The sequence below is a fragment of the Actinia tenebrosa genome, unplaced genomic scaffold, assembly GCF_029948245.1.
Source record: "Actinia tenebrosa isolate PJP-AT-01 unplaced genomic scaffold, QUT_ActTen_1.0 PGA_scaffold10__47_contigs__length_13832649, whole genome shotgun sequence".
In the NCBI taxonomy this organism is placed as follows: Eukaryota; Metazoa; Cnidaria; class Anthozoa; order Actiniaria; family Actiniidae; genus Actinia; species Actinia tenebrosa.
This window is the reverse complement of record NW_028292570.1, coordinates 12,688,626-12,713,891: the sequence shown is the minus strand read 5'-3', so window position 1 is coordinate 12,713,891 and position 25,266 is coordinate 12,688,626. Positions and strand designations below refer to the sequence as shown.

The window sequence follows — 25,266 nt, the reverse complement described above, 5'->3', positions numbered from 1 at the left end:
ATTTGAAAAAAAAAATCGTATTAGTTTTAATTTAATTGTATTTAATCAAGAAACATAGCGGTATAATGAGTAAATTTGTCCAAATTTGAAAATGGTTTATACGGGCTAGTATACCTTTCATATTAAAACACTCACAAAGCCACATCAACAGCAGTGACATCAATTTTTCCATTCAGAAATTACATCATATTTTTGGACATTTTGTAAATGATACGACTACTATGGAAACCACCAAATCATGGTTTCGCCAGAAAAATATGTATGATTGCTAACAAACAATCCTGTTTATGTCTCAAAACATCATACAAATTAATGTCTATGCTTCTTAGCGGCAGTTTGATAAAAGAACATATGTGAGAGCAAACTAGGGGCCTTTTTAAGCAACATTTCATAAAATCACAGGGGCGGCGGAACCGGGGGTCCTTTCACCCCAAAAAATATTGGTTCTTAGTCATTGTTTTACGGCGCATGCATCTGCAATCAAACAAAACATTGTCATTATCATATAGCGCTAAATATAATATTCAGTGCCCCCCAAAGATTTTGCAGTGCCCCCCTGAAGATTTTTAGCTTCCGCTGCCCCTGAATCATAAAGCTAAACCAAAGCAAATTTGAAATAAATTTAAAATATGAAAATAAAATAAAATGTATTTTGTAAAATATTAAATATTAAATATTTTATAAAATAAAATATAATGTAATTATATGGAGAATACAAGCATATTTAAGTGCCTAGAAAATTTTTAAAACCTTCCTAATATGTTGATGTTTTTGGGGGAATCCATCATGTATTTTTCCAACAAAACCACGGTTTGATGAATTCTTTGTGTATATTTTTCCATTTCCTTTTTTTATTTTTATCCACCCACCTCTCCCCCAATAACGTGATATACTGCTCTCTCAATGAACAGCAGAACTTTCAAAGGCTAATCTATTAACTCTGTTTTGTTTTTCATTAGTTTTTCCATTTTCCTCATTCCATTTTCTCCCATTTAATCTGTTTAGATTTCTGCAGAGGTTACAAGTCCCAAAAGACCATCCAAAGCCAAAAGAAGATTAAATTTCTGTGATAGTTATGTAAAGAAAAAGAGAAAACCCAAGTCACAAACAAAAACACTTGAGACAGCAAAGAAGCAAAAGGTTGATGTGCCAGTCCAAAAAAATGATGGCTTTGCAATACCTGATGAATGCAGTATCAAGGTACTTCTATTTTTGCTGGCATTGCCGACTCTTGAAATATGCGCATAGCCTCAAATCCAGAGTGATTCCTGATGCCCACAACCTATAGAACAATGAAATAGTCCCTTTCAAGGTTCCCTGTCAGAGGCTGTAGAAGTTAATAGCCATTTGTTAGCAAACCTATGGCACTATCATTTCATTATGAATTTGGAATTTAGAAGTTCTTATTTCCCAGGGGATTTTTTTACTTTCAAAACTCATTTAAACAACCTTCTTACTGTTGAGTGAAGCTGTTAACAGTGTACTTGCAAAGCATCATGGATACATTCTAAATAGTCCCCTTCACAGTTCCTGGCACTATCTTGAAAGGTCAGCCATGCCTTTGCATCGACGCGAGACGAACAATGAACTTGGAATGATAGAGACCTTTATTTAACTACTTGGACAATTATTCACATGTGTCTATCATTGCAAACTCACTGTTTGTCCCGCTTCAATACAATAAGGCATGGCTACCTTTCAAGATGCATGGTACAGGGAACTGTGAAGGAGACTATTAAGTGGGAAGCATGGGTGGCGTAGCGGTGTGAGGGCTTGCCTCTCATCAATGCGACCCCAGTTAGAGTTCCCCCGGGTTTGGTGTTGTATATGAGTAGAGTTGTTTGTTGGTTCTCTCCTGTGCTTCGAGGGTTTTCCGGATTCTCCGGTTTTCCTCCCTCTGCAAGAATCAACTATTAAATTCCAATTCGATCTTGGAATGAGGGCACAGGTTTGTTAGCCACTGGCTATTAAGTGCTACCCTCGTGAAAAAAGGACGTTATTTTAAGTACCGATCTGTTTTAGCATCACCGTACTCACACCATAGTTTTCTAAATATTTCTAGGTTGAAGCACCAGTTAGCTTCTCAACTGGTGATCTAGTGTGGGCCAAGCTCAAAGGATTTGACTGGTGGCCAGGAAAGGTGGTGTCTTATCTGGAGGCTCGCCGTTCTGCACCAAATCCAGGAAGCCACTGGATTAAGTGGTTTGGAGACAGCAAGTTTTCACAGGTCAGAATTCCTAATTGACGTAATTCATGTTGATGCAATTAGTTATTCTATTACAGACCACGTGTCATTCTTGAGAATAAGATTCTTTGTTTGGGTTGTATCCATATTCATGTGTCTTCTCATGTGCAACTGTTAAATAAAGAAATGATACTCTAGGGAATGACACATGGTCTTGAGAATATAAAGATTCTTTGTTTGAGTTGTATCCATATTCATGTGTCTTCTTATGTGAAACCGTTAAACAAAGAAATGATACTCTAGGGAATGACACATGGTCTTGAGAATAAGATTCTTTGTTTGAGTTGTATCCATATTCATGTGTCTTCTCATGTGCAACCGTTAAACAAAGAAATGATACTCTAGGGAATGACACATCGTCTTGAGAATAAGATTCTTTGTTTGAGTCATATCCATATTCATGTGTCTTCTCATGTGCAACCGTTAAACAAAGAAATGATACTCTAGGGAATGACACATGGTCTTGAGAATATAAAGATTCTTTGCTTGAGTTGTATCCATATTCATGTGTCTTCTCATGTGCAACTGTTAAAAAAAGAAATGATACTCTAGGGAATGACACATTGTCATGAGAAAAGAATGAATGAAAGGAACTGAAAGGATGGACAGATGGGTTAAAGGATGAATAAGTGAGTGAGGTCATAAGAAAGGTAGGAATAAGGATTGAAGGTAAAAAGAAAGCGTACTGGAAGCGCAATCTTAACCAGTGTGATGGCTAGCCATGAATGACAGTGCAATGATATATCTTGTTTTGTTTTGGTGTGCCAGGTTCTTCACACAGTCGTGCGGCCATTTCACGAATTCAACTCCAAATACAATCCTTCTAAGATGAGAGGGCTGTACAAGAAAGCTGTTTATGAAGCCTTAGAGGTACATGACAATGGTGATGGTGTCTGATGATGGTGATGATAATGATGTTGATGAAGATGGTGATAATGATGGTGATGATGATGGTGTCTGATGATGATGATGAAGATGGTGATGGTGAAAATGTTGGTGATGATATCGATGATAATGGTGGTGGTGATGATGATGATAATGGGCAATGATGATAGTGATGGTGATAATGGTGATGACGCTTAAAATGATGGTGGTGGTTATGAAGATTATGGGGATGATGGTGATGGTGATGATGATGATACCAATTTTTTGATATTTTTCAATTTTCTTGAAACCTTCTTTAAGTATTTATTGAAAAATAAATTTCTTGAAACCAGTTTGCAGCCAAGCGATCCAAACGAGCCTTCACCAAATCAGACATGACGATCAAGGCAACAAAGAAAAAGCGTGTTAAGAACAAGAAACAAAGGCAACAATGCGAAGAACCATCAACAAACTTGACCAGCAAGAATGACGATGAACCCTTGACCGAGGAAGAATATCGAGAAGTGATAGTGGACTGGGCTCTGGGTGGATTTCTACCCAGTGGGCCTCCTGGGTTTGCACCAACAGAAGGTACCATGGTCATAAAAAAATTATATTCAGCTTATCTTTGACATGGATTCGATAATGGTAAAATGTTCGTTTTTCTCCATTACAAGTCCTAGCCTGACTCTCTCGTTCGAGCCCTGCAGACATCATGTGTGAGTCGAGTTTGTTTGATGTGTTGTTCTCTCCCTTGCCACGAGGGCTTTCTCTAGGTACTTTTGTTTCCTTCCTCCGTAAGAAAACAATATGTGAGTCGAGAGGTAGAATACGCATAGAATATTCAAGTTTCAAGTTTAGTTCAAGTTTCAAGTTTAATTTACAAATAAAGATTGTCATATTTACAAAATGTATCACCCTCCCGCGAATAGCACTAAACTAATTAGACTAAATCTAAGCGGGAGGCCATTTATTACATTGAGAAATAGATATTTGAAGATTTACAAATAACTAAGAAAACTGACAATTTAATTACAATAGTAAAGAAACGAAAAGGGGAAAATGTGGAGATAGTGTGTGTGTGTGTGTGTGTGTGTGTGTGTGCGTGTGTGTGTGTGTGTGTGTGTGTGTGTGTGTGTGTGTGTGTGTGTGTGTGTGTGTGTGTGTGTGTGTGTGTGTGTGTGCCGTGTGTGTGTGAAAGTGGGGCAAAAAGACCATTTTAGCTTGGGCACAAGGTTTTCACTTTTTCTTATTTGCTTTTATGATAATTTGTTGTTAGAGGAGATGAACGTTCGATGCTCAGTAATACCATCTGATAGCGATGAAGATGATGATGCTGATGATGAATCTGACGGAGCAGACAAGTCAAAGGTTCGCTTTGGTAAACCAGTTAACGAACCAAACCTCGCCAGTGATGTCAAAGGTAGCGTACCTCACTAAGTCTATCATCCGCTTTAATCCGTGATACAAAACTACAGTTACACACGTCGCGTCTCACCACCGTCGCGTTATCACGGGTTTTATCCTTTAATACATACGCCATTATGTGTGAGAAGAAAATTTATAAAAATGTTGAGCTCTTGAACACAACACAAAGTTCTTTCTAGACCTGTAGAATTTTCGACCAACGCTTAGGTCTTCTTCAGTACTCGGTGTTGTGGTCAAACGTTCAACAGTCGTTTTTTCAATGAGATGGTAAAGGGTCAAGGAGTAAACATAGATTTTCTTATTGTCTCTGCAGCATTATTTGATGAAGTATTGGACGGAAAACGGAAGCTAGAAGGTATGAATATTTCATGACTTCCGGTTAATTTTGGCGGGAATATTTTCGCGCCAAAACGCGCGTGGCACACACTCCCAGCTCTTTTCAGTGTCCTTCTTGAACCGTAATGAAGATATGTCTTTGACTGCATTTTTATTTTACTATTTACTTTAGAAATATGTTTAGGTTGTGGGGATCTCAAAGTCTGTGCCAAACATCCATTGTTTGAGGGCGGCCTCTGTAAAGAATGCAAAGTAAGACCACATGTTTTTCTATCGAGTAATATTTCTTTCATCGGTAGTGTTTGCCCATCTCAGACCACATCATTCCCTTGAGTATTATTTCTTTCATCAGTTATGTTTCCCCCATATTAAACCACATATTGTAACACAGTTTTCTCGTTTCTATAGCAAACGTTTCTTGAATGTTCATATCTCTTTGATGGTGATGGATATCAGGTAAGCTGTGCTTTGTTGTGCTTTGCTGTGCTGTGCTGTGCTGTGCTGTGCTGTGCTGTGCTGTGCTGTGCTGTGCTGTGCTGTGCTGTGCTGTGCTGTGATGTGCTCTTTCTTGATGCATGCTGTGCTTAATATCTTTGCTGTTCATTTCCAGATGTACTGTACTATTTGTGGTGACGGTAAAGAAGTATTCATGTGTGACAATGAGGGATGTTTCAGGTAACAAGCATAAAATACCCAGTTCAACTCAACCATTCTAGCGTGTTAATTATGGCTCTCTTGTGTCACAGGTCTTATTGTGGATTGTGTATTGACATGTTGGCAGGACAAGGCACAGTTAGATCGGTAAGTGGAACAGTAATGCGCCTACTTTTGAATCATGCATTCTTTGTAGTCACGCGTCGCGCCATCCATTCTTTACCGGAATACCCGTGTCACGCGAGCAGCAAAAATATATGCCAAAGATATTGATTGCTTAATGTTCCTTTCAAGATAATGTCACAAGAGAAGTGGATATGTTACATGTGTTCTGGGAAAACTAAACGATTGATCAAAAGAAGAAAAGACTGGCAAACCAGGTTACACGAGCTGTTCGTTAGTGACAGACAGGCTGAATACGTAAGTCACTTTATAACACCATCGATCATTATCATCATCATAATCATCATCACAATCATCATCATTATCATTATCATAACCATCACCATTATCATTATCATTTTCACCATAGCCATCATCACCATCATCATCACCAACATCACCATTACCATCGTCATCATCATCATTATCATCATCACTATCATCATCATTATCATCACCATCATCATTTCCATAGCCATCATCATTATCACCATCACTATCATCATACGAGCCAGTACTAGTCGTTCTTTGCAGCTGAATTAAATGCAATACTGTAATTGTCAACTCTGCAGGAATTACCACCAGTGTATCCCATAATTCCACCTGAAGATCGTAAACCAATCAAAGTACTTGAGTAGTATAGGGAATGGGGGTTCCAGCGCAATCTCAACACGGGCAAGACCCGTGTCAAAAATCCACCTACGGAAACAACCCACTCCAAGTGTGGTTGGGGGCAACAGCGCAAATATGTTAGTCTATATATGGAGTGCGAAGAATGTAAGAGAACTTTTAAGAAAGAAGCGGATTTGAAAAAGCATTTGAAAATGAAGACGAAGTGTATGAGCAGTTATGATTGTGGATGTGGTAAGAAGTTTGAGACTAAGGTTAAATTGTTTTGGCATTGTCAGGACTGTGAGTACGACTACGACGACCTAAAAAGTGCTTGGTATTAGGTATAAAATATTTCCTATTATATAGATGGAATCCCAAAGCAACTTCAGCACGGTGTCAATACCCGGTAACGGTGAGATTGACGTTAGACAGTTTTGGCGTCAGTCAGAAAGGAAGGTTAAAAGGACTCTCCGAAAAGGTATAGAAGAATTAGGAGCCCTGAAAGCGAGCATAATGGTAGAAGTAAGTTTGTCAAAAGACGAGGTAATGACGACAGCAATGTTGCGATCAAAGTCGTTAGTGATATTAGAATCCACGAATCTGGATAGGTCACTCAGTGAAGCCTTAGAAGCAATAATGGAGTCGCTGTCTAACTACACGAAAGAAGGATCGGGTTGGACAGTAGAGGAGGTTGAAGGAATAGAGATAAGTATAGCCAGGTACGTACCCATACGAGGGGGGAGTTACGTACCGCTACCAACGTGGGTAGAAAGGAAGAAGGCTATTGTAAACGTGAAGAATGAAGACAATCGATGCTTTATGTGGGCAATCAGGTCTGCACTGTATCCAGCAGAGAAGGATCCCTGTAGGACAAGTAAGTATCCCACAGATGATTTAGAGTGGGACGGTGTGGAATTTCCCATGCAGTTGATAGACATCCCCATATTTGAGGAAATAAACGATCTAGCAATTAACGTTTACGGAGTCAGAGAGCAGACGATAGTACCGTTAGTTCTGTCAAAAAGTAAAGGAGAGCGCGTACATTTATTCTACCACGGCGGACACTACTCATGGGTTAAACACATTAGCAGACTATTCTACAGACATACTAAGCACAAAGGCAAAAAGTACTTCTGTGACTGCTGCTTGTTGTCATTTACATCCTTAAATACCCTAAAGAAACACGATGAGATCTGCCGCGGAGTCGAAGAAGTGGCGCAACGGATCCAGATGCCCACCAACAAAGAGCTTTCATACGCAGACCATCAAAAGCAGATGCAAGTGCCTTACGTGATATATGCAGACTTCGAAGCGTTGATAACTAAGGAAGAGCAGAAACGTGGCGCCACGAATAAGGTAGGATTACACGAGATCTGCTCCTTTGGTTACATAGTAGTCAGATCAGACGGCAAAGCAAACCCTCCTGTGATTTACCGAGGTAAGAACGCAGCTAATGAGTTTCTAGAAGCATTGCGAGAAGAGGAGGGAGAGATTAGAGAACAATTAAGATGTCCAAAGAAGATGGAATTTACCAAAGAGAACCAGGAGGCTTTTACCAAGGCAAAAAAATGCTACATTTGCCAACATACGCTTCTTCAGTTTGGAAGACGAGCCAAGAAAGCGTGGGATGAAGATGGAAAGTATCTAGGAGAAGCTCATTTTAAATGCGGGAAGTATGCTAAGAAAGGTGAGAAGCCGGGAAAGCCCTCCACGCACTGCATTCACTGTCACAAAGCATTTGTTGAGGATTTCTATGTGGATAAGGTTAGGGATCACTGCCACATCACGGGTAAATACAGAGGAGCGGCTCATTGGAAATGCAATATAAACTTCAAAGTAAATCCAGACATGGAGATTCCGGTGTTCTTTCACAACCTCCGCGGTTACGACTCCCATTTGCTACTACAAGGAACAGACGGCTCCGACGTCAAATGCATACCCAACAACAAAGAGCGCTACATGTCCGTAACTGTGGGTAAGCTAAAGTTCTTAGATTCGCAGCAGTTTATGGCGGACTCCTTAGCAAACCTCGTAAAGTATAACACCAACTTTCCCATTTCCAGTCAATACGGCGCGGAAAGGAAAGGAGTCTACCCATACGAATACATGGACTCCTGGGATCGATTCAAAGAACCCCTACCACCCAAAGATCGCTTCTACAGCACCCTAAACGAGTCTGGTATAAAGGATGAGGAGTACCAGCATGCGTTAGACGTGTGGGAAAAGTACTCCTGTGAGAACATGGGTGACTACCACGACATCTACCTAAGGTCTGACGTAGTGCTGCTCGCAGATGTTTTCCAAAGCTTCAGAAAGATGGCTATGGAATATTACGGATTGGATCCCGCTAATTTCTACACGGCTCCTGGGCTCAGCTGGAGTGCTTTGTTAAAGAAGACAAATGCGCAGTTGGATCTCCTAACGGAGTACGACATGTATCGGTTTATGGAAGACGGTATTCGTGGCGGCGTATGCGGACCCAGCCGACGTTACGCCCGCGCAAACAACCCCTTAGTAGAGCACGACCCAGAGAAACCAACCACATACATTTACTACCTGGATGCGAATAACCTTTATGGTTGGGCAATGTCACAGTACCTACCTGTGAGAGACTTCGAATGGGATCCAGTGAAGCCGATAGACTTCTACATGCAGGTAGGAAAGGAGGAAGACAAGGGTTACGTCTTAGAAGTGGATCTGGAGTACCCAGAGCGCCTGCACGACGAACACAATGAGTTCCCCTTAGCACCAGAAGCGATAGAGATACCATTTAAGCAGCTAAGTCCGCTGCAAAAGCAAATGTGCCCTGGTTACAAACCGTACAGGAAACTAACTATGAACCTGATGGATAAGAAGAAGTATGTGGTACATTACCGCAACCTGCAGTTCTACGTGCGACACGGAATGCGCGTAGAGAAGATCCACAGAGTCCTAAAATTCACGCAGGAACCCTGGATGCGCCCCTACATTGACTTTAACACGCAAAAGCGTACCGCAGCGAAAAATGACTTCGAGAAAAACCTCTTCAAACTGATGAACAACAGCGTGTTCGGAAAGACAATGGAGAACATCCGCAAGCGCGTAAGCGTAAAAATAGTCAGCACCAAAGAGGAAGCAGAAGCATACGTGTCACAGCCAGGCTTCGTTAGATACGTAGAAATGCTGAACTTCTACGTGATTCACATGAAAAAGGCAAACCTCTTACTAAACAAGCCCGTTTACACAGGCTTTACGGTGCTGGATCTATCGAAGCTGCTTATGTACGAGTTCTACTACGATAAGCTTAAGCCAAAGTACGGAGACCGCTGTCGCCTCCTGTACACAGACACCGACTCCCTAATTCTAGAAGTGCAAACGGAAGACGTTTACAAAGACTGCCTCCCCGACATAGACGAGTACGACACCAGCGGTTACCCGAAGGAGCACTTCCTTTACTCTGCGAAGAATAAGAAGGTAATTGGGAAGATGAAAGACGAAATGTTAGGAAAACCCATCGTGGAATACGTGGGTCTGAAACCAAAGATGTACAGCGTGCTAAAGTTAGACGGTGTAGAAAAGAAAGCTAAAGGCGTAAAAAAGTATGTGGTTAAGAAGGACATTACGCACGAGTCCTACCTCAACGTATTACGAACACGCAAGGAACAGCGGCATAAGATGAACAGCCTGCGCAGCTACGGACATCAGATACATAACGTCACGCAGGAGAAGGTGTCACTGTCTGCATTTGACGGTAAGCGATGGATGTGTGATGACGGAGTGCATACGATAGCATTCGGACATCACACGATAAGCAGTTCTTCTTTGACGAACCCACGCGTGGGACCATCATGAAGATAATACAAGATGGGCTGACCCTTCTTAGCTATCGCACTTCGGATCTGGTAAGTTTCCAAAGACCAATTAGGATCCGTAGCTCTTTTGGATCCTCCTTCTAATTCACCCGGCTCATAGAGATATCGAACCGTGACATTACCTAATTTCTTTTCATGGGGGAAGACCGCCCTCGAACTTCTGACGAAGGACTTGTGTTCCACGTGTTTCTTTTTTATGGCATCTCTGGGTTTTATTCCCGTAGCCCTGGCCGCCTCGTTGTTCAAAGCCGCGACGACCTGGGGGAGCCTCTGAGTCCATTCCCTGTTGCGTTTGGAGGGATCTTCCAGCTCTTTCCAATACTGGTATCCAAAGAGACGCTCTGCCAAGGTCTTATTGAATCTTTCGACGATGCTCTGACCCCTGTGGTACTCAGCTTTGGCTCTCCTAATCTTAGTGTCGTGGTCTTTCAGGGTCTTAGTAACCACGCCCATGAACTCCGTTCCCGCATCCACTTGCAGCAGCTTAGGCCATTTCAAGACGCGCTTATAAATCCTACCTAGGGCTTCTGCGACTTCTCCAGAATCCTTGCTGATTATGGGTTCGGCGTCCTTGTATCTGCTTGCGATATCAACTACGGTCAAAGCGTACCTATAGGTCTTTTTTCTCACCTTATCGTGCGGCAAGAAAAGCAAGTCCGCCTGATGAACTTCATTGGGGGTATTTACGGTGAAGCTGGGCCTGGGAATGTACTTAGGCACGGGAAGATAAACCTGCCAGAGGGTTTGTTTTTTCAACCAGTTCTTAGCTGTTTCGTCTGATACCCTGGCCGCGGTCGCGAGTTTCTTGATAGCTGACGCTCCTCTCCAATAGCCTTCCGGCCCATAGTAAATCCTTTTAAGTTTGTCCTCTACGCGGCCCATTATATGAATTCCAAAACAAGATTGATCTTACGTCCGTTAAAATCCACCGTCTTTCCGTCCACTTTAATGGTGATGTTTATGCTTTCTACCAAATTAGATAAGTCATAGCTCAAAGAAATGGGAGTGTATTCTACCAGGTCAAATGGATTACCTTTGGGCAAAAACTTGGACATAAGAGAAGACTTTTCTCCATTGTTGTAACTATGGACCAAGTCGCAATAGACTTCATAAGAGGATGCGACTTTCCATTTCACATCATATGTACTGCCGCTATTTATCGTGGTACTAGTAAGGCCCAGGAGTTCTACCAATGAACTGTCCTTTAGATTGGCGCTCCCATTATTTTTCTTGAATGTCATTTCATGGGGCAATCCTGTGGTAAGAGTGTATCCATGCTTTGCTAGCTCCTTAGCCAGTGTTATTGGGGTGTAATGGGAATCTGGTATTTTCGGTTTGGTGCCGGAAGTTCCGATGACAAAGCCATTAATTAAATTATACCAAGAATTGTACAAAGAGCAACTAACCAACCGAACCTTACAGGCTTTGATGGGAGGATTCAAATACGTGGTAAAGTCATTCTTGTCGCTTTCCAAAAAGACGATCATTATATTAGATACGCCAAAGCCACGCCTCCGGCCAGCCCTGCGACTCCTACAAAGACCAATTCATTGTCTTTTCGTTTCTTAGAAGGCTGGTAGTAATTCTTGAACTGAGGCTTTTTTAACGCCACTGTGGGATGCGCTTGCGCATAAAGTTTGAAGGCGTAGTCTGTGTTTTCGAAGTTCTTGTCTGCCTGCATTTTGTCTTGGTAGTTCTTATCCAACCAATCCCTGTAAGCTTGTCTTTTTTCATTCCAAGCTGCAACGTCCCTTTGATATTTCTCCAGCGCTAAGTCGTGTCTCTTTCTTTCGGCGGCACCGCTTTTGTCGCCTCTAACTAATCTATCCAAATATTGACCACCATAATTAGCCCCTGTAAATGCTAAAGCTGCAATGACTCCACCTGCGACTAAGCTAACCATTATACATTAGGTAGGTACTTTTCCTTCCGTAGGTAATCCTTTACCATGATAGCCCCGCCTACGGCAGCGGTCATCTTAGCAAAGTTAGCGAAGCTCTTGCTTGGGTCTTCAGTAAAGTCTTCTTTGAGCACTTTCTTACCTACCCAACCAATACCCGCAACGATGGAAGTAATGATAGCTGCCTCTTCAACAGTTTTCAACAACGCGGTCGACATTATATTACAAAGCGAGAAGGAAAATCTAGGTCGCCACGGTACGTGGTGATAAATCTACTCCATTTCAGGGATCTTACTTTTTCTAACCTCCACAGGTGCGTGATATGTTGCGGCCTCCCACTTTACTTTTGGCTTCGTAGCCCGCCATTGTAAGTAGAGGCTGCCTGCTGCTATAGCGACTCCTAACGCGCCAATGACGTACCCAGGATTGATAAAGGATTCCTCTTCTCTTTCCTCCGCCTTTTCCTCCTTCTTTGCTTTGTTCTTTTTATTCATCTCCGCGAGCTTCTTTCCGGCAGCGACTCTGCCCGGAGATTTAGCCTTGGTAATCTTGGTATCTTCTACGGGTGGTTGTTCTTCGGTGCCACTCATCTTATATTAAGGGACTTGAAGGACTTGACAAGTAACTTGGTTACGACTTGAGAACGACTTAATAATGACCTGACTAAGTACTTACGAATGACTTGACTAAGTACTTACGGTGACTTGACTAAGTACTTACGAATGACCTGACTAAGTACTTACGAATGACTTAACTAGGTACTTGAGGTGACTTGACAACGACTTGACTAGGTACTTGAGGCGACTTGATCAGGTACCTCAGCAAGTGCCGCCTGGAAGACCTTTTCGACTTCTCTGTCCTTCTTGAAGTCCTTCCAAGATGTTCCGAAGGAACCTAGTACCTCCTTCAAGTCGACGTGCTGAGCTACGTGAAGTGCCGCAGAGGCGACTGCCATTAACTTACCGCACTTCAAAGACAACCAGCCGCAGGTTATCTTAAGTTCTTGGGATATGACATAGTCATCTCTTATGTCCTTCTGTAGTTGCTCCACGTCGTCTATGGGCAGTGCAAGTCCAAGCAATTTAGTGGCAAGTCGGATAGCGGAGTCTGCTACGGCGTCCGTGGTCTTACTTGCAAGGGCAGCCTCGTACCTCTTATGGAACTTCTTAACCTCCTCTTCTGACAGCTTATTAACCTGCTCATGGGTAAGTTCCTTACCTATCATTTCTTTACACTTCCCCGAAGACACAAGAATGTTAAGTTGTTCCTTGAGGTTACTTTCATCTAACTGTGTGGGGACTTCATCTATGAGCTGCTCAATGTCCATATATGTTAACGTCATACGGAAACCTCAAAGAGAAGATCATCTTGGAATGTTGGTGCGTTTTTAAATGCCGCATGTATTCGTGCAGCTGTTCCTTGCTTATCTCACCGCCGTAGTCGCTTAAAATGGTTTCCAGGTCAGACTTGCTCGGAGTATAAAATACTACGAGAGAGCCTATGTTTTCCCTAAAGGGCTTAGAGACGCTGGTAAGCTGCTGGGAAAGCAACCAAACGCTGATATTGTCGTGTCTACCGCTGAAGGCGAGCTTCACTAATTCGGAGGTGCGCCTTTTTACGTCGTCCCCACAGGCAATGTCATCCAGTATGAGTAAAGTCTGTGTATCTTTAGGGAATTGTTTGTGCCAGAACTTCAAATGGCTGGATAACTCGTTAGGATCTAAGATATCTACGAAGAAGTCGTCATCTTTCACTCCTATGCCTTCCCAGGTGCGGTTATTCACGTAGGTGGGACAAAGCAGCACTATGTAGTCAAAGCGGTATCTAAAGGATCCTAATAGCTGCTCCACGATGAACTGGGTCTTTCCGCAGCCGGTGGGTCCTACTATCAGAGCGTTACAAGGCATGTGATCTGGGTTCATATATAGATGGAACCAGTGGAAGCAGTAAGAAGGATTACCGCCGACGCAAAGGATAAAAAAGACACCATAGAAATGCAAAGGGAAGAGATAGACCGGTTAAAAGAGCGCGTGCAGGAATTGTACGATGAAATGTGCGGTCTGAAGCGTGCAGAACGGTTTGGCGCGCTTTTGACAATGGCGGGCTGGGCTAAGGAGTCCATTAAGGACTTCATGCGATACCCTCCATAGATATATGGACTGTATTACGTGTGAAGCACCTGCTGACTGCATTATTGTCGTTCCAGAAGAACCTATCGATAAAGCCCCCTCCAAGCCTGTGAAAGAAGCAACGTCACCCGGTAAGTATCGTTGCCTTAGTTGTAACAAGGTGTATGCGTGCGATGACTTTGAGGGTCACTATTGTCACACGGACCCCAAGCTGATTCTATGAAAGTTCCAGTGAAGAAGACTGAAAACATACCCTAGGATTACTAAATTTGCATGGGTCTTCAAAATAGGGGTATGAAATGTTGACAAAAAGGTTAAGATAATTGTTAAATATATGAGTTGCAAAGATTGTAAGAAGACATTTAGCAGTAGGCAGAGGTTAGAATACCACGTAAATAATGCTGTATGTAAGAAGGAAACCGTTCCTAGGATCTGTAAGGATTGCCTTAAGGAATTCAGTACACAGCAAAAGATGCAGCAACATGTAAAGAAGCGCATTTGTATTACCTGCGATAATTGTGGTGGGGTATTTCCTACAGGATTGCATGAGCATTTAAAGAGAGGTGTATGTATTAATAGCCGTCAATGTAGTTTCTGTGAGAAAGTATTCAGTAGCATACAACGACTCCAAACGCATAAAAGAAGGCATGAGATATCCTATATGCGCCTTTCAAAGGAATATAGTCTCCAGGACGTAGATTGTAAGATATGTCTCGGACCTTTAAATGATTGCATTCATAAAGAAGAATACCTTAAAGGTTGTATAGATAATTATAAACATCTCTTACGGTTATTTCCTTTCTTTGAACGCTCTGAAGGAGTTCCCTGGACTAACAGAAAGTATTGGACAGATGAATGTTATAGCTGTAAATGCGTCAGAGAAGATGAAGGACATATTTCATACTGTATTAACAAAAAGTTAACTTAAACGTCAACATTTGAAACCCCCTATTTTGAAAGCCCTTGCAAAACCATAGTAAAGCTCTAAGGTCCTTACAATATTTGACATTTATGTTAACATTTGAAACCCCCTATTTGGGAGAGCCTTCCTAAAATATATATTATTTTATATAATGATCAGTGAAGTATTGTTCTGCGCCAGCTTCATCGTTGGAACAACCGTAATGGCTGTTGCCTGCCTTTGCGCGTTTGAATTGGGACTACACCACTCCGAATGCATTAACGAGATCCGAAGGGAAAGGGAAGAAAAGCTGGAAAGAGAAGACTAATATATGTTGCCTTGCGGGTGGACTTCTGATATACACCCTTTCAATGATTTTTTTTTTAAAAATAAAGGCAGACACAGCAACTGACTACTTGTCTGCCCATGGAGAGGATTAGTCGCACAATGGATTATTCTCCGTTCGACGTTCAATGGTAAACTTCCATCGGCCGTTAACCTTACCGTGGCTGTGAAGGTGTGTGAATTCTTCACCCTGCAGTATGTATCTCACACAGTCAGGCGCCCAAAGACTGTATTCCTGACCGTCGCGTTCCAAGACTAACCTTAAACGGTCAATGTCTTCGAACACGACATAGTTTTTTATTCGGTATGCAACGCCTTGCAGCAAATCGCGCCAGTGTGTTTGTTCAAGAATCATTATACCTATGAAATATTTTAAGGTGCGTGCTTAAGGTGTCCTGCAGCTTGAAGGCCTTCACACACCAAGGACAAGGGATACGGACGTCAGCCATGTACTCGGCTATTTCCCTGCTCAGCATATCATAATCATTGCTTACGATGGTCAGGTAACCATTCATGTCGTATTTATCCAACATTAACCTTTGTTTCTCGGATAATGAACCGGTGCCTTTGGGTGTCTTCAGTTCAATGCACAGCCCATTGTATTTTTTATGGTTGTTAAGGATCAGCAGATCGGGTTGCCCTGCCTGGTAGCCCTTCTGCCAGCTTTTAATGCGCTTACTTACGGTGTCTTGTAGTTCTCCCAAGCCGGGAACTATGATTGCATGCGGGTAGAACCTACGGGTGTTGTGTACGAGTCGATTATGTATGTCGGACTCCGTTTCTATCTTGAACTTCATCTTATTTGAACCATCGAAGCGCTTTTCCATTTCATACTTGCCTGTCTTCCTTAGCGTGGGCAGGACGTCACCCATTACCCATTTCCTGAACTTCTTTGCCTCCGCCTTTTCAGAGCCAAATACCAGCTCATACAGACCTTCCTCTGTTAGGTACACGGCATTGGGCTGTGCGTTAAGGGTGTCGCTCAGACCGACACCCTTTATAGACCCCAGGGTTACCTTGTTTTCCTCTGATACGTGTGCTCTAGCTGCGTCCCTAGAGTTAGCGTAGCCCAAGGCTCCTGCTACTGACTTTGCTTTAAAGTACAGCTTGTCGCCTTGCACTATGCATTGCAGTTTGGTGTTGTTGTTTTCAAATACGCGAAGCATTATATACCAACGATATTTTTTATCAAAAGGATGAGTCATCAATATGCAACGCTCTTTAGCTGATTCATTTCTACACTCAGTTGCGCGTCTGAGACTACGAAGATATATGCGTTGATCTTAGTAGTGTCGCTGGCGTCTTTGGTGCGCTTGATCTCCAACGTAATGCCGTCCTGGGTATTTACCAGCCGCAATCCCTGTCCATGTAGGTCTTCGTCGTTCGTCGTGCGCATGTCGATCCACAGCGCGTACTTATCCTTAAAGAATTTCTTTGGGTCAATTTGATCGCCAAACTTACGTGCGACTTCCCGGTACATATCCGCGGGCTTTATCCCTTGTGAGTAAACCTTATTAGGCACTCCGTTAATGCTAACACCTACGTTAGTGATGTTAGGATTAAAGAACGCCTCGGAGTCACGCAATCCTGCTGTGTATGTCTTTGCGAACAGCAACATTATCCCTGTAAGGCTGCGCCTGGGAAGGTTAATGCTTTGGTTGATGACCTCTTCGACGTTATTTGTAAAGCTGAACGTCTTGTACATCACGACGTGATCGTAAAGGAAAGCCTTCCCAGAACTGTATTCCATACCGGCGCTACGAGCCAGCTCTTCGCTGTATACCGTCTCGTACTGCAGCTCCAAGTTCTTGATGAAATAAGGATCCACGGCTGATGAACTTACATCTTTTCCCTGCAGGATGTTCGTAGTGTCTGCTAGGGTCACTTCGAACTGCAGCTCGCTTAGCTGCCTTGGGTAGTATGCACCGTGGTTCGTGATAATTTCGAAATCTAATGGAACGACATATTTAGTACCATAAGCCGTCTTTATTTCGTCTTCTCCCGAGGCGCTGTCGGTTGCGCTTCTTACCTTGCGTATGGCTTCACTGGCGATTCCCTGCTCTATCTTTTGCGCGCGGTCGAATGCAGTCAACCATAAGTCTTTGTACGTGGTATACAGATCGTACCTATTTAAGTCCAAGAGGGATTCCCCTGCGAACTTTACACGCATTTTGGAAACGAGGTTTCTACCCGCATTATTGACGACGTAACGCGCGTCTGCGGTATCTGGCTGTATTGCTAGGTTAAACCTTAGCGCTAGGGTGCCAGGAACCAACACTAGGTTATCCGTTAGGCGGGGCACGCCTACGTACAGGGTTTCCCCTGGCTTTGCGCTAGAAGGTGTGAATGTGACCCGGTGAAAGGTGCGTTCTGCTTTCAGTCCGCCAACCTGCTTAGGTAATACGTTGGGGTTTAACTTTGAGCTTATCATATATAATGGAAGTAGAAGGAACGGATTTCGATCCCCTTACCGAAGAAGGTCAAGCAGATATTAACGACGACGAATTCGACGCATGGACTAAAGGCGCGGATACCGACCCCCTAGTTTACGACGCAGCCTTAAGAGACAAGTTTGGTAGTAGGTGGAGGAGGGTCAAGGCCACGTTAAATCGTATGTTCACACAAAAAAATCCATATAAACCCATTCCAGAATTTTTGCAGATGGATTACGTAGTAGGTCCAGGCGGCGACATTCCTGAAGCCCCCAGCGCTGCATGGCTTAGTAAGGTTCAGGAACAAATGAACGAATCCATGGAAGAAACCCCGGACGACTTTGATAGGATCAAGGAAGAATTCCCAAACTGGGATCCAAACAAAGTCCAAGTAATGTTTGACGCGGATAACGAATGGGGCAGGGAAGTCGTAGTAGCAAGGTTAAATAGGTCTAATGCTCATCCATATGTCATCAGGGACATAAATGGTAAATACTACGCAGATAAAAATATTCCTTCAACCCTTAGAAAGGCATTAGGAGAGCCCAACTTACCCGAAAGAATGAGGGAAAATAGTGAGAATATTGACGAAGCCGTCGAAAGAGTTAAGGCCATAATGCAGCGGCAACAAAAAGGTCTTGAGGTGATAAGGGAAGTAGAAGAGCTAAAGCAAGCGATGGAGGAAAGGGAGGCAGATTACATGCGGCAAAACCAACTACTTCTCGATGCTCAAAAGAGAGAAGTTGATGACAAGAATCAACGCATATTAGAACTTAGAGAACAAAGAGACAATGCCCTACGCGATAGAGACCAAGCCCAAAAGACCTTCGAGCTCGCCCTGCAAGACCTGGATATAAGCAAGGAAGAAGCCAAGGACTTACGTGCCACCATAGAGGGTTCTTTGGTGGAGCGGCGGCAGTTAGCTGCCGAAATCAACATTAAAGAAGATCAAATCCAGCAAAGAACTCAGGCCATCGAAGACCTAGAAAAAAACATATCCGAAAAGCAGGAAATAATCAATGACCAAACTCGCCCCGAAGAGGAAAGGGAAGCAGCTCAAAAGGAAGTAGAAACCCTTCAGGAAAGAGTTGCGGAATTACAGGCGCAAAAGGACAACCTGGAAAGAGAATTGGGGCTTACCACCAAGGAAAAAATAAAAAGAGCTCTGGTGAAGTATGGTATTCCGCTGGCATTTGCGGCTGCTATTTCGAGCGTAGTAGGAGTTATCCTATCCGCGCTTAAGGCTACAGGCGCGGGCGTAAAGAAATTAGGCAATGGACTAACGGACTTGGGAAAAAAGATGGCAGCCGGTCTTCCTGGGCTGCTTGGTAGTGTTCTTGGTCTGGCACTTAGGGCCGGCGGAGAACTGTTAAAGTTTGTAGGGAATAACATCTGGATCTTGGTCGTCGCTATTGGGGTGGTCCTCCTGAAGAAGATGAAGGCTTGATCTTATCCTTCTCATCGGACGGTGTCCTGCTTTGAGGATAATGAAAGACGGTATTAGCACCGCCCTGGTAATTTGGAACCAACGGCAACACACTCATGGTAGAAATGGGCTTATGACTCCAGGCTGCATTAGCGGGCCTGCGACCTATGCGATTTATCCCAAACTTGCCGTCATCAGAAGTGACTTGCAACTTAGCATATTTACAATTGGCTAGCATATGAAAAGTCACTGGCGTTAGGTCTTCAGAGGACCTAGTGTAGGGCTCCATCGAAAAATGGGTAACTTTCCTGGTGTTCGTTGAAGTTCGATAAGGAAGCAGGGGCTTATTATTCTCATCGATAAGCCTAAACCCCACATTCGCATGCGTATTTGCATTAATGCTAATAGTGCAAATGACCAATGCAGTGCCCCCAACCTCAACCCACAGTCCAACGTCATGCCAAGCGCCGTTGTCATATCCCTCTTCATCTAAGCGGTGGGTATAACGCGTTTCCCTCACGTATGGATTCATATATTACAGGGAACAAGTTCCCTTCTAGAGGCTCATTACCGTCAAAGTGCTGATGGTCATGTGGTTATAGACAGTATTCCTTTGATTTTCTATGCTATTTATGCAAACACTCCCGGTGTCATCTACTCTTATCTGCAGCTTTACCTTTCCGTGGCAATCAGCAACCATGTGGAAAGTCCAAACGGAAAGATTCTCAGAGCTATTCGTTGGCGGCTCTACTGAGAAATGCGTAGGCTCCCTGTTGTTTGTCTTCGCGCGCATGGGCTGTAATACTCCATTGTCGTCACAGAAACGAAATCCTACATTCGCACTGCTAACGGCCCCCAAAGAAATGCTGCATAATATCAATTTCTTTCCGGAGTAGTTCAAATCCACGGACATCCCCGTGACATCAACCCAAGATGCCTGGGTGTATTTTTTCTCGCCTGTGTAAGTCGTATAGACACAATCTACTCCAGCTACGTAGGGGTTGTTCATCGCCATATATAATAGCTTAGACCAATGCTTGCAGCTGCTACGCCGGCCTTTAGTAAGTTATGGTCATATTCCTCAGGTATCGCAGGCAGGACCTTCTTTGATGGTTTCTTAACTACGGGTAGCTTCGTTTCGTGTGACTTTTTTGGCTTCTCTACGAAGTGAGGAATGTTCCTAAGAGTGTCAGAGTTCACGTCATTCACCCCAAACTTCATATCCTTAGTAGCTCGTTGAAGTTTGTTGTTGTATCCTACTACAGAGCCAGTATTTATAGATAAATTACTAGGCATTAACCAACAACCCGGGGCTACTGCATAGTCCAACCTCGCCTTAGAATTTTGTATGGCTAGTTGGTAACGCTGTACGCCCTTGCTAATGTCACCCTCCAAGATTGAACTTTCGAATAAGATCAAGGCTTCGGCTCGCGTTTCTTCTGCGGCGCCAGTATTTCCGATTATGCTGGATCGGGTGTTTACCTGAGCTCCAAGGATAGAATACACGTAAGCTTCTATGCTGCGGTTTAAACGGGCAAGGCCGGCTTTGGTTAGTCCTTTACCTTCTGGGGGTATGAAATTAAGATATTGCTTTGTTTGCTCGTCGTTGGTAATTTTGATAATCAGTGGATTAGCCCCTGCATACTTACCACCCTCGTCTTTGAACAGAGGTCCGTCTCTGACTTCCTTAGTGGTCTTAGCGTTTGGTTCAAAGAAGGTGCTACTGTCGTGAGTTTCTTTGTGATACCCAGTGTTCCATCGTAGATTCAACGCATGAACTTCCTTATCACTTAGCTCGTGTCCACCAATCCCCCAATAAGCCCAAATATGCCCCAGACCATTGTTAGCACCGGTAGTGCATCTAAAATCCTTCCCTACAACACCGAACTCCTTACAAAGCCTGTTATAGGCTGGAACGTCGTATTTGTTATCTCTAGGATAAAACGCAGCATCTCCCGGTAATGCAGTAACGCCCATCTCATGTAGTATTCTCCTAACCGTGAAGTGAAAATGAAACATAAATATTGAATTCTTCATCAAGTTTGCGCTTACCCCACAGCCGCTAGTGGCACACCAAACTGCAAAGTTTAGTTGCTGCGGCCAATAACGCATGTTAGGACCACTTAACCATTCATGAGATTCCTTAGCGGTGGTATGAACAATGGGTACGTTTTTGAAGATATCTCGCACCTTTAACGGAAAGGAATGCTTGTTAGAGATCCGCATGTTCAGCGTTAGGTCCAAGCTTGGGTGTTTATCAAATGAAACTGCGGGTATCGGATAAGTACTGGTACCCAGCAATAATTCCTTTGACCAACCTTGCACGGGCTTATGTTCAACATATGTTGGCTTAGGCTTATGTTCAACATAACCAGAATTCTTCAGTTGATCGTCTATCTGATTAACCAGCGTAGGTTTCAAATCCTCATTACTGTACATTCTGGAGCCGTTATAGTAAATACCATCGGGCCTTCTTTCGAACTTACTAGCATCCGCGTGCGGAAACATCTTCCTGAAGGCCCTCCAATTCCAGTAATCCCTATTGTCGTGATGTGGCTGCTCCTGTATATCATTCCCAAAAGCGTCGTACATTAGTATATATAATGGATGTTATACCATCAGCGCCTCCACTCTATCCTGATTTACCTACAAAACCCAATGAATTGAATGCCGAGAACTTCCGCTTGAATAAGGCAAATCTAATCCTCGCTTACTTAGAGGGTCAAACGAAGCACTATGAGGAGGTCAGGAAAAAGTATGCTAGAGCCCGAAGCATATTACATAAAATCGCGATAACTTCCGGCTCCATGTCCGTGGCGTTAACAGGCTCTGGCGTTGCTACTTCGCTTACTGGACCGGGAATAATCGTTGGAGTTCCTTTGGCTAGCGTCGGCGCCGTCTGCGGTATTATTTCGGCTGTTACAACAGGCGTTATGAAACAGTTGTCAAGCAAAATATCCAAGCATGACACGACAATAGCTCTGTCAAGGGCTAAAGTAAATACGATCATTGACCTTGTCTCAAAGGCTTTGCGTGACAGAAAGATAGACAACGCAGAATTCTCGCTTATCTTAGCTGAAGAAGACAAATACGAGAAACTAAAGTCGGACATAAGGAATAAAAAAACCATCGTGAAAGATCTTTCCGAGGAATCTCGCAAAAAGATCTACCAAGAAGCGAAAGAAGAGCTTCAAAGAAAGCTTGCTCAGTAAACATCTGCTTTGAAAAGAGCGTGACAGGATTTCGTTTACATATCGAACGACAGTCTGGAAATTACGCGTAATCTTATGGCATAAGATTTATACCATAATACACGGCATGACCTTATTTAGTAAATTATTACGCGTAATATAAATTATTTAGCGAATTATTACGCGTAATATAAATTATTTGCATGACCTTATTTGGCGAATTATTACGCGTAATTTCTCATCTTATGCCATAAGATTCACTATCTTCTTGGAATCCATCCTAAGAGGGGGTGGTTGGGGTCGATTTCGTGAAATATTTCGTAGATTACGTCAGGGTAATAAGGAATATCCTTATCCAGCCGACAAAACATCCACTCGGCTTTTGTCATATCAGAAACCTCGGGAATAGACTTACCGGTAATTTCAGACAAAAGATAGGGAATAGCTTTGTAATATTTCCCTAGTTTTAATTTTTTCAATGTCTTCCGTAGACTTTGTGGGGTTGGCTCTTCTAAATGGTCTATGATTTTCTTCTTTACTTCGTTGTCTAAATATACCGGTCGATAACCTTGGATATGACTCATCCAGTCCCTGAAGTATTTTATTCTTTTGTATGGCGTCTTCTTACGACCTCCGTTGGAATAATATTGTTCCCTGGTAGCACAAGGCACGGCATTACGAATATTTTTACCGCACTCGTAACACTGTGCTGACGTGTCGTCTTCTATTTGCATTTTCTTACCACAACAAATATACTTATTTGGTTTAGTAGGTACAAACTTGGGTTTCAAGCACTTTACACAGAAATCATAAACAAACTCTTTACATTCTTCGCACTCCATATATAGACTAACATATTTGCGCTGTTGCCCCCAACCACACTTGGAGTGGGTTGTTTCCGTAGGTGGATTTTTGACACGGGTCTTGCCCGTGTTGAGATTGCGCTGGAACCCCCATTCCCTATACTACTACTTGCTTTGTTTGATGGAATAGCTACAGGTGAGACAGACAGACAAGATGAACGACAGACTGAATGAACAAAGAGGGATGGATGGATGGATGGATGGATGGATGGATGGGATAGATGGATGGGATAGATGGATGGATGGATGGATAGATGGATGGGATGGGATGGATGGATGGATGAATGGGAAGGAGGATGGAAGCAAATTACTGATCATTTGTATTATCAATATTTATTATTATTATTTTCTCAGGACTGCAGGCCTTGTTAGATCTTGGTATTGAAGTAGACACCTATTACTCGGCAGAGATAGATGAGCAGGCCATACAAGTAGCTAAAGTACAACATGGAGACAAGATTGTCCATCTTGGTGATGTGAAAAGCATCACAGAAAAACAGGTACTCTCTTATCATCGTCATCACCATCACTACTATCATCATCATTATCATCACCATTATCATTATCACCTTCATCATCATCATTATCATTATCGCCACAGCAAAATAAATATCTTCATCAATTATCATTACTTCTTACTCCATTTAGATTCGAGAAATGGGTCCATTTGACCTTGTAGTTGGTGGTAGCCCATGTCAAGACTTGTCCATCGCCAATCCTGTTCGTAGAGGAATATATGGTAAAATACAGTCATGCACAGTAAAGTATAGTTAAGTACTATACTGGAATATATGGCAAAATACAGTCATGCACAGTAAAGTATTGTTAAGTACTATACTGGAATATATGGCAAAATACAGTCATGCACAGTAAAGTATAGTTAAGTACTATACTGGAATATATGGCAAAATACAGTCATGCACAGTAAAGTATTGTTAAGTACTATACTGGAATATATGGCAAAAGTAAAAGAATATATGGGCAATTTTATGGCTTAATGTGTCTCGTCTTTTGTTGTTGCAGAAGGAACAGGCCGTTTGTTTTTTGAGTTCTTTCGGCTCGTTATGTGTGGCAGACCAGATGGCGGTTCATCTCGTCCCTTTTTCTGGCTTTTTGAGAATGTTGTGGGAATGAGAGCTGTTGATAAAAAGACTATATCAAGATTCCTACAAGTAAGATAATCATTTATTATGTATAATCATTATCGTTTTCATTATGACTATCATCATCGGCATCTTCGTCCCTATTATCACCATCACCACCATCATCATCACCACCATTATCACCATCATCATCACCACCATCATCACCACCATTATCACCATCATCATCATCACCATCATCATCACCACCATCATCACCACCATTATCACCATCATCATCATCACCACCATCATCATCATTATAATTAGGTATATCATGCTCTATTGTTAATCTTCTTATAGAGCAACCCAGTGGTGGTTGATGCTAGAGATGTGTCTCCAGCCCACCGCGCGAGGTACTTCTGGGGAAACTTACCAGGCATGAACAGGTACGTGAACCTTGTATACGCTGTCTGGCGGCACGGCACGGCACTGTCACGGTACCGAATTCCCAAAATCATTTGAACCATTCACATAACGCGAGGTCACTGCTTATCCAATCAAAATGCTTCAATCAACTTTCAGTCCCTTTTGGCTTGGGCGTAACGTCTTTCCATTTCAGACCAAGTGTGAATAAGATTCTATTTTTAAGCTGTATCCATGTTCATGTGCAACCGTTAGACAAATAAATGATACTCAAGGGAATGACACGTAGTCATCCGGTCGACTATTGCATGTAAGGTGCTATTAAAGCTGTTATCAGGAGACTAAGCAGTCATTCTACAATTTGATGAAAAATATATCAAATAGGCTAGATGGTTTGACACCAGAACGGCACGGTAAAC

At 42.8% G+C, this 25,266-nt stretch overlaps 1 protein-coding gene across 1 annotated transcript in view; it reads left to right on the top strand.

Annotated features, from left to right (window-relative positions):
- LOC116306918 (DNA (cytosine-5)-methyltransferase 3A) overlaps window positions 1-25,266 on the top strand; it is a 28,268-nt gene that overhangs the window by 1,201 nt on the left and 1,801 nt on the right. The window contains exons 2-18 of the mRNA XM_089027018.1: window positions 1,006-1,200; window positions 2,063-2,227; window positions 3,014-3,115; window positions 3,463-3,700; window positions 4,389-4,532; window positions 4,851-4,892; window positions 5,046-5,125; window positions 5,282-5,329; window positions 5,484-5,548; window positions 5,620-5,674; window positions 5,822-5,947; window positions 6,262-6,322; window positions 23,452-23,475; window positions 23,694-23,839; window positions 23,988-24,078; window positions 24,363-24,511; window positions 24,785-24,870. Coding sequence (XP_088883144.1) covers window positions 1,006-1,200; window positions 2,063-2,227; window positions 3,014-3,115; window positions 3,463-3,700; window positions 4,389-4,532; window positions 4,851-4,892; window positions 5,046-5,125; window positions 5,282-5,329; window positions 5,484-5,548; window positions 5,620-5,674; window positions 5,822-5,947; window positions 6,262-6,322; window positions 23,452-23,475; window positions 23,694-23,839; window positions 23,988-24,078; window positions 24,363-24,511; window positions 24,785-24,870 — 1,817 coding nt within the window. The remainder of the gene's footprint in view (window positions 1-1,005; window positions 1,201-2,062; window positions 2,228-3,013; window positions 3,116-3,462; window positions 3,701-4,388; window positions 4,533-4,850; window positions 4,893-5,045; window positions 5,126-5,281; window positions 5,330-5,483; window positions 5,549-5,619; window positions 5,675-5,821; window positions 5,948-6,261; window positions 6,323-23,451; window positions 23,476-23,693; window positions 23,840-23,987; window positions 24,079-24,362; window positions 24,512-24,784; window positions 24,871-25,266) is intronic.